Genomic DNA, 12,655 nt, shown 5'->3' with positions numbered 1-12,655 from the left:
CTTGCCCTCGCCGTCCGGACGGGGTCAGAGGTCCCGGGGCCTCTTCCTCAAGCCGGCCCGAAGTCCGAGCTCCGAGGTCCCCTCCCCTAAGAGCGAGCTGAACAGTCAGAGGCGGGTCAGTTCCAGAAGTTCAGTCTAGGAGGCCCCTCCTCTCAGGTTCAGGGGTCGGACCGGGGGCCGGGTCCTGGGAGCCCCCTCCCTTAAGGCCGAGTAGGGTGGTCGGAAACAGAGCGCCCTCCCTGGGGCAGCTGAGGCGTGCCGGCCGGGCGACTGGAGAGCCGGCCCGGAGCGCCCGGCTGTCCGACCTGGCCCGGCCGCGGGGTCCCCGGCAGGGGGCGGCCTCGCTCCACGCCGCCCGCTCCTCCCGCTGCCGCCGCCACCCAGGCTGCCGCTCCTCCCCCCGGCCCCGCCTCCCTGGCCCCCGCGCCGCCCGCCTGTCCGCCGGTCTCTGCAAGGCCATCGGTCCGTCCGCCCGCCCTCCCAGCGCTCCTCCGCCCCGGCCCCGCTATCCCGGCCGCGCACGTCGCTTCCTCGGTTCCGGCCGCCGCTAGCCCGTTCCCGCCCCCGAGCCGGACGCCGCCGCTACGCGAGGCCGGGGATTGGCAGAGCGCGTAGGCCGCGCTGCCGCGGATGGAGTCGGAATAAAGGGGCGGCTGAGAGAGCAGCTGGTCGCCACTCGCCCTGAGCCTGACCCCGCGGGCGGCCTGGAGCAGGTGAGCGGCTGGGCGCCCGGGGCCGCGGCTGGGCGCCACTCCCGCGCCCGCCGCACCCCTTCCCCAGCCGGCCCGGCCGCCCCTCCACTCCCTCCAGCCCGACCCGGCGGCCTCCTGAGCTCCTGGGCGGCCCAGGCCGACCTCGACGCGCAGCTGACTCCCGGGCCAAGCCTGCAGCCCTGGGGCCTTTTTCGGGCCCAATCGTCCGCGGGGCCGGCCCTCGGGCCGCAGCGGCCTGTCCATTCCCGGCGAGGGCTGACAGGAGGCAGCCCAGCTGGGCCGGCGGGCAGTGCCGGCAGGGAGGTGATCGGCTTTCATTCGGTTTCCCAGGGAAGAGGAAGGGCTGGGGTGGGGCTCAGGTGGGGGCCTCCGCTTGCTTCCCTCACCCTAGTCTCTCATCCTCTTTGCTGAGTGATCAGAGAGGCCTCTGGCCGCACCTTCCTGGAGGGGGGCCAGGGTGGGCAGCTGAGCTGGGGGCCTAGGACCGTGGACCCTGTGTGGCAACCATTCATGCCGGAAAAAAAAAAACAAAAACAAAACAGTTGGGTTGGCGGAGCCTGACCTAGACCTCGCTCAGAGTAGTTCTGCTTCCCTCTTTCCTGGGGAGGCTTCAGTACCTGCTCACTCATGCAACCTGCTGCCTCCACCCAGAGCAGCGGCTTCTTTACTTCTTCTCTTCCCAGAAAGATGCTGAGGTTGACAGCTTTTAGCCTGACTCTTATGTTTCTTTGGCAGTTAGAGGCCAGGCTGGCCTGTAAAGGCATCCCCTTCCTTCTCTTTTCATCGGGAGAAAACTTAGAAACTTTTCAATGTTAGAGGCAGAAGAGCTGGGAACCTGAAAGTGGGTTGCGTCTGATTCTAAAAGTTCTTTCCTCTCCCTGTCATTACCTTATGCTGCCACAAAGTGGTGAGTTAGAGATTTGCCTGAGCTGGGTGGTGTTACCTTCCATTGATTATCCAAAATGTTACAGACTTGGAGAAAGGGAACAGGGTTCTCTCCGGAAAGGTGATAGGGACGAACGCTCTATGGTTAGCATGCCACTTCCCACATTGCAGGGGCAAACTCGAAATTGCTTACATTTTCCTACAGGCCTTGACACTGTCAGATGAAGAGGATTTAGGACTTGTTTTGGTGCTCTGGGAGATGACTAGACTAGGGAACTTCTGCTATGTAGACATCTAGGCAGCGTGGGTCTGTGGAGCCGCCATCTAACCCCCATCATGCACTGGCTCAGGTCCCTGCAAAGCCATCCATCCCACTTACGTGAAGAGAGAACAGGCACATGGTCAGGGGGAGGGCCTGGGGGGTAGTTGAGAGGGGTATGGGCCAGCCCCTGATGGGAGAAGGTTTCTGAGATGGTCCTCAGTTTCATGCAGTTGTTTTAGATATTGACTGACTGAGGCCGTTTGCTGTGGGACCCTCAGGTCTGGGAGGCCTGGCCTCTTTGACCCACAGTCTGTTCTTATGAGCAGTTGTGTCCTGGGTTGAGATTCAGCAACAGGAGAGAAGCTGGCAGGCCTACAGGGAGGCCTCAACCAGAGCCTTTCTGCTTTTATCTATCTTAGGTACTGGGCTTCCAAGTAAGAAGTGTTTTGCAAAAAAAAAAAAAAAGTTATGTTACTAAAATTCTTGTTTTGGATGCCAGGGCCCTATCTGGTCACCTCCTTTTTTCTTTGGAGCAAGAGCAGAACTTGTGACTTCTTTGTATTGTGGACAGGTCACTCCAGACTGTCACCCGTGAGACAGCTCATTGGAGAGGGTTGACACTAAGCTGGGAGGTTGGGATGCCTGGCCCAGGGATGGGGAACTGAGGGTGGGTTGGGCATGGAGACAGCCACTGTCCCCTTTGCTGGAGGAGCTGAGCCGCCAGCAGACTTGTTTGGTAGCATGTGAAGGGAGCAGATCTCCCAGCCCTGAGCCCCTCTCGCTTCCCTGATGTGGTTTATGTCAATGTGGTGAGTGCAGGCAGATCAGGGAGAGGCCCCGGGAACAGCTGCATGTCCCTGCTTCAAGCTCACGATTTCTTTCTTCTCTACAGAACCAATCATCAGGGAAGGCAGAGTTTCCCTGCCATTGCTGGCACCCTGCCTCGAAGACCCCGTCCTGTAGGCAGAGCCTTGTAGTCTGTCTTGGTTAATGACTTGGGCCGCCTGACTAGCCCCTCTCTGTGCCTTGTCTGAGGTCCTCATCCATACCTGATCCTGGGCAGCTTCTCTCTCTGGTGTGGGTCACCTTAAGCGGGGAAACTGAAGCCATTACTCTCCAAACCCTGTTTCATCTTCCCAAGCATGTCGGAAAGCTGGCAGCAGCCGCCGCAGACGCAGCCGCAGCAGCCTCAACACCACGCAGAACCACCGCCGGCCCTGGCCGAGCACACACTGACCCCAGGCACAGCCGAGAACCCCCTGGGCTGTGCCGTCTATGGCATCCTTCTGCAGCCTGATCCGGGCTTGCAGCCCCCGCAGCACGCGCCCCTGCAGCCAGCAGGCGAGCCGGGCCCCAAGTGCGGCGTGTGCGGTCACGACCTGGCGCACCTGTCCAGCCCGCATGAGCACCAGTGCCTGGCGGGCCACGACCGCTCGTTCCAGTGCACGCAGTGTCTCAAGATCTTCCATCAGGCTACCGACCTGCTGGAGCACCAGTGCGTGCAGGCCGAACAGAAGCCTTTTGTCTGTGGCGTCTGCAAGATGGGCTTCTCGCTGCTTACGTCGCTGGCGCAGCACCACAGCGCGCACAGCGGCACTGGGGGCCTCGTGAAATGTTCCATCTGCGAGAAGACCTACAAGCCCGCCGAGGCGGCTGAGCCCGCGGCCACGGCCGCCCCTTCGCTGCCCCCGGCACCCCCTCCGCCTGCCGTAGCCCCTGCAGAACAGGCTGACAAGCCCTACAGCTGCCCCATCTGCCAGAAGCCCTTCAAGCACCTGTCGGAGCTCTCGCGGCACGAGCGCATCCACACGGGCGAGAAGCCCTACAAGTGCACGCTGTGCGACAAGAGCTTCAGCCAGTCGTCCCACCTGGTGCACCACAAGCGCACGCACAGCTCGGAGCGGCCGTACAAGTGCGCGGTTTGCGAGAAGACCTTCAAGCACCGCTCGCACCTGGTGCGCCATATGTACGCGCACTCGGGCGAGCACCACCTGTTCCGCTGCAACGTGTGCGAGCTGCACTTCAAGGAGTCATCCGAGCTGCTGCAGCACCCGTGCACGCCCAGCGGCGAGCGGCCCTTCCGCTGTGGCGAGTGCCAGAAGGCCTTCAAGCGGCCGTCGGACCTGCGGCAGCACGAGCGCACGCACAGCGCCGAGCGGCCCTTCAAGTGCGACCTGTGCCCCATGGGCTTCAAGCAACAGTACGCGCTGATGCGGCACCGGCGCACGCACAAGACCGAGGAGCCCTTCAAGTGCGGCCTGTGCGAGAAGGGCTTCGGGCAGCCCAGCCACCTGCTTTACCACCAGCACGTGCACACCCTCGAGACCCTCTTCAAGTGCCCCGTGTGCCAGAAGGGCTTCGACCAGTCGGCCGAGCTGCTGCGGCACAAGTGCCTGCCGGGCGCGGCCGAGCGGCCCTTCAAGTGCCCGGTGTGCAACAAGGCCTACAAGCGGGCGTCGGCTCTGCAGAAGCACCAGCTGGCCCACTGCTCGGCCGCCGAGAAGCCTCTGCGCTGCACCCTGTGTGAGCGCCGCTTCTTCTCGTCCTCCGAGTTCGTGCAGCACCGCTGCGACCCGGCCCGCGAGAAGCCGCTCAAGTGCCCGGACTGCGAGAAGCGCTTCAAGTACGCCTCCGACCTGCAGCGGCACCGGAGGGTGCACACGGGCGAGAAACCCTACAAGTGCCCCAACTGCGACAAGGCCTTCAAGCAGCGTGAGCACCTCAACAAGCACCAGGGCGTGCACGCCCGGGAGCAGCAGTTCAAGTGCGTGTGGTGCGGCGAGCGCTTCCTGGACGTGGCCCTGCTGCAGGAGCACAGCGCGCAGCACAGCGCCGCCGCCGCTGCGGCCGAGGGCGCCTACCAGGTAGCCGCCTGCCTGCCCTGAGTCCCCGCCGCGGCCCCCACCAGGCCCGGCCCGGCCTCCTCGCACCCATCCCTGCACTCGGCTCGGTGTTCTGAGGGAGGCCCTGGGCATGAGGACAGAAGGGCACTGGGCAGGTGGAGGGTGTGGGTGCCTGGCACTCCCGGTACAGGCCTGGGTTGGGGGGCGGCAGATTGCTGTGGCTGGTCCTGACCCCACAGACCTCTTTCCCATTACAGGATTCGCTTTCTTGAGAGACCTCAGCCTCCCTTGTCTCTGGGGGCCTGGAACCAGGCTGGAAGTCAAATGGCCTCTCTCCACCCCAACGAAGGGGTGGTGCTAGCCCAACCTTCCCAGACCTTTCAGCCTAATTAGAAATCGGATAGGTTAGGAAAGAGGAGGGTCACGGTAGGGTCTGGGAGAAGGGCTGGACTCTAGAGGTAGCCTGGGTGTAGGGCACCCCCCTTCAGGTTGCTGTCTGAGGGAGAAGCCAGCTCCGTGATGTAGTCCTGGAACCAGGAGGGCAAACTGTGAGCCACCGGCCTCTCCGTCAGCTTCAGCCAGGGGCGATGCATCCTCCAGGTTTCTGGCAGGCGAGACATACAGGGGTGCTGCACACCTGTGGGCTCAGTCTGCTTGGAGAACAATTGGCCCAGCCAGAAGGGAGGAGGCAGAGAAGTTCTCCTGTGACTCACTCAGCCAGGGACAGTGCTGTCCACAGGGAAAGGAGGAAAGGCAGCCTTTGCACCCAGGGCTAATCCCACTGTTTTGGAAGTGCCCCTCCCACCTTTGCGGCATGGTTCCAAGCACTGGTGGGGAATGTGCCCTCAGCCCAACAGAACTACTGATGTGAAAGAGGGGATTGTTAGATCACCTGGTGCCTGGGAGGAAGCAGGGCCAAGCCCGTGATCCTCCCAGTGGATGGGAACAAGTGTCACCCTTTTGAATTGTGTGAACCAAAGCCTCAAGGGCGTGGCCCTAATCAGCTCGCCCCAGCCCTGCTTCAGGGCCAAGACCATGCCTGGGTACCCAGGGTAGGGGAGGTGAAAGGACCATAGGAACGCCTCTGACCCCACAGTGCCCTCCCAGCCCATGCACACCCTCCCCCATCAGTCTGGTTGCTGGCCTGTACTTCAGGGGTCTTGCTCTACCAAGATGCTCTGGACAACATCCAGCTACTTCCAAGGCCAGAGTGTTCTCCTTCGGGTCCTCCTAGGGTCCCCCTAGGTCTCTGGCTGCCCACTGGGCTCATGGAGCCGAGGGTGTCCAGGATGAGGAGTGGGCAGGGGAAGAGGGTTGTTAAGGAAACCGGTAGGTGGGTGGAGTCGACTGGTATTGCTTGGCGGCCGGGACTCTCCTCCGGAAGGCCAGAAGACCTTTACTATCAAAATGATTCTTTTGAACCCAGCTCTGCCCCGCCCTCTCCCAGCCCCCTTCCCTGGGTCTTAAAAGGAGACTTTAATCAGTGCCCACCCCAAGATCCCAGAGGAGCAGGGAGACCTGTCTTGTCCCACTCTCACCATCAGAAGTCTGAAAAGCCCTCATCCCCCTCCGCTGCCTAGGTTCCCTTCCTGCGCCCGCAGAGAGGGGCTGGTCCTTCCCCTCGGTGCTGGCTTTAGTCACAATGCCTCAAAAGACGTGGAACCCAGGCCGACAACAGTCCCAACTGCTAAGGTTTTTCTTTCATTTTGCTTTCTAAAAGCAGTTGTTATACCGTTCACAACATTGTATAGTTTAATTTCATGTCATTTTGGATCTTATATAAAAATGTGAGAATTTGGATTTTTAAAAAGAATGACTCCATTTTAGATAGCCCTTTTGATGTTAATATATAGTGAGTCCAATGTATGCTTTAGAAGTAAAGACATTGACCTTCACAGACCAAAGCACAGTTTGTTCTGGTCATTCTTCAGAGGGGACTGTTGGGACGTGGAGAGGGAGTGAGGTGTGCAGGCCAGGGTGGCAGGCTTGGGATTGGGACATAAGGCTGGGTTCGGATGTTTTGAACATTCTGGTTGTGTGACTTTGGGCAAGTCACTTTGGGACTCAGTCGCCTCATCTAGAAAATGGGGAGGTTAACCCTTGCCTTGCTTGGTTCTTGTGAGAATTAAGTGGAATCGCATACGGCGGCCCTGGTGGGGAACCTGTGACGATGCTGACGGTACCAACCGCAGGACACTTGGGATCCTTGGGCTGTGACCTCTTGACATCCTTGGGGTTTAACTGCAGCCCCTGTAAAGGGAGCTGATCTGTGAGGGACCGGCAGCTCACGGATGGTCAGAAGCTGGGCACTGGGCCTGGTAAGCAGGAGAGCTTGCTTAGCCCCAGTGGAAAATCAGGGTCTGCCTGGAGCAGCCTACAGGCGCCGCCCCCGAGGATCACACGCCGTCACCCCACTCCTGCTCATCCTGTCGCACGGTGATCCATCTGCGTGTCCAACCCAGCCGCCTCCATCTCAGCCTTCCTGCACCCCTCTTCTGTCCCCTATCCTGTCCCACAGTGGGCCAACTGCAACTCAGGCTCCTTCTGCTTCTCAAAGGCAAGGGTGGAGGTGGGGAGAGGAAGGTAGAAGCAACTCCCCCCAGGTCTGAGAGCCAGTCGAGGGTGCTCAGGAGGGACCCCTGCCCTGAAGGTAGGGGTGGAGGTGAGGGTAGAAAGAGGACAAGGAGCTACCCACGCCGCAGAGAGCTCAAAACTGGCTGCAGAAGTCTTAGTGGAGAGGCCAGGGGGGACCCCAGATGTGACCAGGACCCCATGGTCCTCTTACTCCCTCTGCGTGTGGCCACAGGAGGACTCTGCCCTTGAGAAGCCGTGTGCAAGCGTCCACCTCTCAGCGAGGACGCCCAGGGCCCCTTGTCCCTGTGCCCGGCTTGAATCCTGGCTTCCCTTCTAGTTCAGTGACCTTAGGCAAAACCCGCCCACCTCGCAGAGCCTCCTGGAAAGCACTGGCCTCTGTTGGGTGCTTTATAGCTTCAGGCTGCTCTTCCTGAACAGATGGTGTTCTGCGTGTGCCAGGGGCCAGAGGAGCCCTGGATGGGCCCACATGGAGGGTGCAGTGACTTTTTCTTCCTTTGTCCCCACCTTGCCTCCCCTCACAAAGCAGTGGGGCTCCCACCTGGGCCAAAACCAGGGCCGTGAATGGAGCCCTGGCCTGGGGGCCTGCATGTTCAGGCTCAGGTCTTAGACCTTTGATAATAAGTGATCCCAGGCAGGCTCTGTTCCTCTCGGGGCCTTGATTCCATCTGAAGCAGAGGTCTTGACCTCTGATCTCTAAGGGTCCTTAGAGACCTGTCGCTCTGATTCTGGGAAGGTAACCGGATCAACCCGTGGGCCCTATTCCCCTTGCTGCCTCTCTCGGCCTCCAGTCTGCTCCCCACCTGTCTCATTCTGGTCTCTCTTGATTGTAAGTGACAGAAACAGCGCAAACTGGCTTAAGCAGCCACACGCTGTACCTGGCCACACACACAGGTACCTCTCCCACCTACCTGCCCAGAACCCCCACTGCTTCCTGTGTCCCATAGCTGATGTGAGGCTCCATCTCTTAGAGCATGGAATTTTCATGGGGGAACTTCAGGTGCTATGGCTAGGGGTACAAACTAGCACTATCATCTTTAATCTCTGGGTAATCATCCCCTTTGCCCCAACCACTGACAGGATGGGAAGAGGGTGGTACCTTGGGGTGAGGGGTGACATGTGGATGAGGGCCAGAGGAGCGAGAGCGAGAGGCTGACATAAATTCACACTCTGGAGTTAAAAATTTCCCCTTCCTGGGGAAAGAGGCACTGCTGGATGGGGTGGGGGTCCCTTTTCCTGAGTCCTCGAAGTCATTGCCAGGGCAAGCTGGGCCACCGAAGACAACTTTCTAGGGAGCGCATCATCTTGACAGCTCTGTCAGACTCCCACTGTGTGGCTGGGTCTGTGCTCGGCCCCCCAGGGGGCAGTGGGAGAGGACCCTGCTCTCCAGGCGTGGAGCCTGTGCTCGTGAACCACTGTGGCAGTGCTGTGCTGCCGTAGTTAAGAGCACCACAGTCAGGCCTGGCTGGACTCCTGCCTCTGCCACTCATCAGCACCGAAGCTTTGGGAAGGTTTTTGGACCTCTCTGGGCCTCATTTTCCTCATCTGTGAAATGGAGCCATTAATGCTCTCTTCTGGGCTTAGGGTGAGGGTCCTGTGAAATGACCTGAGTGGAGTGTTTGCCGCATAGTGGCCACTCAAGAAAGCAAAGCACTGGGAGGTCAGAGGCAGAAGGGAGCCAGCCTAGCTCTCCTACCTGAGCGTCACGGCTCTCCCACGCCCACCCTGCTATACAAGACCTTTCCCATCCACCAGCTGGTCTGAGCCTCATACCACCTCCATGAGATGGGCAGGGCAGACCTGAGGATGTGTTTTGTGCTGATCCTTGAGAAGTCCAGGGGCTTCCCAAAGCCGTACGCTTAGTGATGAGAGAGGCCTGGCATTGTGGGGTCTGGCTAGGTGGGGGGATAGGCGGCGGGGTGGGACCGCCGGGGCTCTGAACCCACAGACCTCCAGCTGCAGCCTCTGAAGCCCGGGGCTCTAGCTCCAACCCACTGTTTGCGGGCCAGGAAGCTGGGAACAATGGCCGGGACTGGTGCTGGCACCAGGGTTGGCCTTGGGAGCAGGAAAGCTCTTCACCAGCAGGCAGAGGGGGCAGCCAGCCCTCTGGCCTACTCTTAGCTCCTTGAGGGACTGGAGCCTCCGTTTTCTGTCCTGCCATCTGTGCAGAGGCAGCTCCATAGAGAGCCTCCACCTGACCTCCCAGTCCCCAGCCTCATCCCTCCTCCAGAGCAGGCCCCAGACAGGACCATGGACTGCTCAGGCCTTGGAAATTTGCCCAAGGCCTCTGCGCCTGGGCCAGGCTCGCCTGTGATAAGCTCCGCATCCCATCCTCAAGACGGTGCTTTCTTTGTTCCTTGAAGGTCATGCCTCCAGGAAAAGCCTTGGCCGCTATTGATTTTTGCAGATTCTGGCAGGAATGCCCAGTCCTCCTTCAGGGCCCTGAAAAGGAGGTCGAGGGTAGGGGCGGAGGTGGGCTGCGGCCCGTGGGGTCTCCCTCCTCACTATGCATGTGTGTCCATCCCCACTCTGGGTCTGCATTCCTGCCTTTGTTCATCCATAAGCATCACTGAGCACCTGCTGTTTGCCAGACACTGAGCTGGCGCTGCGTGGCAAGAAGGTAGAACTTGAGATGAGAGAGTTTTGAGGTTTTCATGTATCAAAAGGTAGGGTCAAAAATGTCAAAGATGCTGGTATTCAGTACAAAATATTACCTGTGAGAGTCCTCCCCGACCCTCACCCCATTCTCCCTGAGCTAGGACCCTTACTCCATCCCTGATCCTCCCCATTGCCAGCCCCAGGGTGAGGGTATGTGTTTTGCGTGTTACTTTGTAATAAACACAACTATTACTTTGTAGTAGTTGTTTCACTTAGTCCACATCCGTGTGTTGGTTCTGGGAGGCCCTAGGCCCCATTCCTGAGTCCCAGATCCTGTTAGAGAGATAAGAGGGGCCCGAGTGCAGTATTTCCTAAGAGCCTACTGTGGGCCAGAGGAACAGCAAGGACACTGGTGATGCCGCTGGGGGTCGGGGTAGCGCATGGAGGCCCAGGGCCTGGGTACTGGATTGGTATCAGGCCAGGAAGTCCTGGAGGTGGGGCCACGGGGGCTGGGCTGTCCCCAAGGCAATGGCCACAGGGAGGATTTCTACTGTGATCTCTCTATGAGGAGCAAAGAGCCCCCTGAGGCTGAGGGAACTTCCAGGCCAGGAGACAGTGGCCCAGGCTGGGTGGCTTCTCTCCATCTCTTGGGATTTTCAACCTGCAGATTCTGCCACTGCCAGTAACTCCAAGAGAACTTTCTGGTGGAACATCTTCTCCTCTCTCTAAGCTCAGGTCGAATGTCCCCACTGGTTTCCCCCCGACTCTTGGCGTGCATCTCTCTCATAGCAGGAAGGCAGTAGAGTATGGTGGCCACAGGCTCAGGGGGTCAGGCAGGCTGGCTTCAATTCCCAGCTCTGCCAATCACCAGCTGTGTGACCATGGGCCAGTCACTTAGCCTTTCTGAGTTCATTTCATCATCTGTAAAATGGGTCTAAAACTGCCCACCTCCTGGGCACTGCAAAGTGCTTAATATTGATACATTGCCTTGCACGTAAAAAATAGCAAGTGCATACTAAATCAGACTTGTTAATGTGCATCTACTCTGTATTTCCTTTATTCTTGGGCACATATTTTTATATCTACGAAATTAGGATTCAGTGTACAACTGGTGAGGAAGGACCTAATCAAATTCCTAGGCTTGAGGAACATGGTCTAGGTGTGCTCACATTCTCACCTTCTGCTTTCAGGTTTGAATCAGCTGGGTTTACCTCTCTCCTACTGGTATAGAAGTACCTCTAAGGCAGGCAAGTCTTCTGGTCTGTGTCCCAGCACCCAGCATGGGGTCTGGTGAGGCCTTGAATGTCTGCTGGGCCAAATTCCCAGAGGGACTTGTCCAGTCATTCAGTGTCAAGGAAGCAGGGCCACGAGAAGACACACAGGCACTTGATTCCCTCTGGTATCTCAGCACGCTCTCTGGAGCTCCCTGACTGCCCCCAGTCTTACACAGGCCAGGACTCCAGCATCTCTGCTATGAGCCTTGGGCAAATCTATTTCTCTCTGAGCTGTCATGTTGGAGGGGACACTCAGGGCTGAAGAATGTGGCTCTCACACCTCAGGGACCTTCGCCAATGGCTTCCCAAGGTTCAATCCAGGTGGACTGCCCCTGGGCTTGGAGGAAAGTGCTTCTTCCTGCATGAAATGGCAGGAAGCTGGATACCTCCTTGACAGGCCCCCAAGGAGGAAAGGGCTCTGATCTGCTTACCACTTCCCATCCCCTCCTCCCCATGCTCCTGTCTCCTGCCCTGTTGTCAGCAGAGCCCCATACTTCAGGACAGAGAGACAGACTTCTTCCCTCACCTCAGTATAAGGGTGATGATCTCCAACACCACCCCCAAAAGAAATTAAAATCAGCCTCGAATTTGTAAGGCAGGCTCTGTCTGCATATCAGACAACAAAACAACTCATTTCCTTGTTTATTACCCAAAGTTGAACAAAAGACCCCCATTCTGGGAAATAACTTATTCTATGAATATTGAGCACAAACTATATGTGAGTACTGTGACAAGCGCTGGGACTGACTTCGAGTCCTGGGTTCTGGTTTTGGCTGGAGCCTTTCCCTGATCTGGGCCTCAGTTTTCCCATCTGTGGAATAGAGTAGCTTTGGTTCTGCTCACTCTCCTGGGTGCTTATGGAGTATGAGGCCTGGAGGAGATGATGTGTTCTAAACAGTATAACACAGGGTCCAGAGGTGAGGGGCTGGTATTATTGTTTTAAACTCCTTCCACCTGAGACCAGGCTTGCATCCACTAGGTGCTCAGTAAATATTAGTGGAAGGGGATGAGGAGGATGTAAGTCAGGGTTTCCTAACCTTTGTGGGCACTGACTCTCCTGAGAATCAGATGAAAACAAGAAGACTTTCCATGGAAAATGCACATGTGGGTGGACCCACGGTTTTGCACATGATTTCAGAAGGTTCATGGATCCCTGAGGCCTCAGATCCTAGCACCAGAAGTCCTGTTCAAACGGTTCTTGAGCTTGGTGGCTATTTACCCTGATCTGGGTCTGTCCTTGCAGACTGGCCACAGGTGGAATCGTATTTGGAAGGTCCTGGAGCTAAGTGCTGATGCTGGCTGCTCTAACACCCAGCCACGCCGAGACGCTCTTCTTTAGCCCAAAACTTTGAGCAGGGTTATTCTGGACCTGGCCCTGGAGCCCCATGGCTGTCCCCAGCCCATCAGGCCTCCTTTCTGTAGGTTGGTAGGCAGATGAGGGCTAGTCCTGAAGCTATGTGGATAGAGCAGGTAACTTTTTGCTTACAT

At 58.2% G+C, this 12,655-nt stretch overlaps 1 protein-coding gene across 3 annotated transcripts; it reads left to right on the top strand.

The window, feature by feature from the left end:
* Positions 1-30: 30 nt before the first annotated feature.
* ZNF319 (zinc finger protein 319) lies at positions 31-6,563 on the top strand. Of its 3 annotated transcripts, none has more exons than XM_060083057.1 (2): positions 31-115; positions 2,753-6,563. In XM_060083057.1, exon 2 carries the CDS (start codon positions 3,003-3,005, stop codon positions 4,743-4,745), a length of 1,743 nt encoding a protein of 580 aa, XP_059939040.1. In that variant the 5' UTR covers positions 31-115; positions 2,753-3,002; the 3' UTR covers positions 4,746-6,563. The 3 variants fall into 3 exon arrangements, with proteins under 3 accessions (XP_059939040.1, XP_059939038.1, XP_059939039.1); XM_060083055.1 differs by lacking the exon at positions 31-115 and adding an exon at positions 423-713; XM_060083056.1 differs by lacking the exon at positions 31-115 and adding an exon at positions 722-1,016.
* The last annotated feature ends 6,092 nt before the right edge of the window (positions 6,564-12,655 follow it).

This window comes from Mesoplodon densirostris, chromosome 19 (genome assembly GCF_025265405.1).
Source record: "Mesoplodon densirostris isolate mMesDen1 chromosome 19, mMesDen1 primary haplotype, whole genome shotgun sequence".
Classification (NCBI taxonomy): Eukaryota; Metazoa; Chordata; class Mammalia; order Artiodactyla; family Ziphiidae; genus Mesoplodon; species Mesoplodon densirostris.
This window is presented reverse-complemented; position numbering and strand designations above follow the sequence as displayed.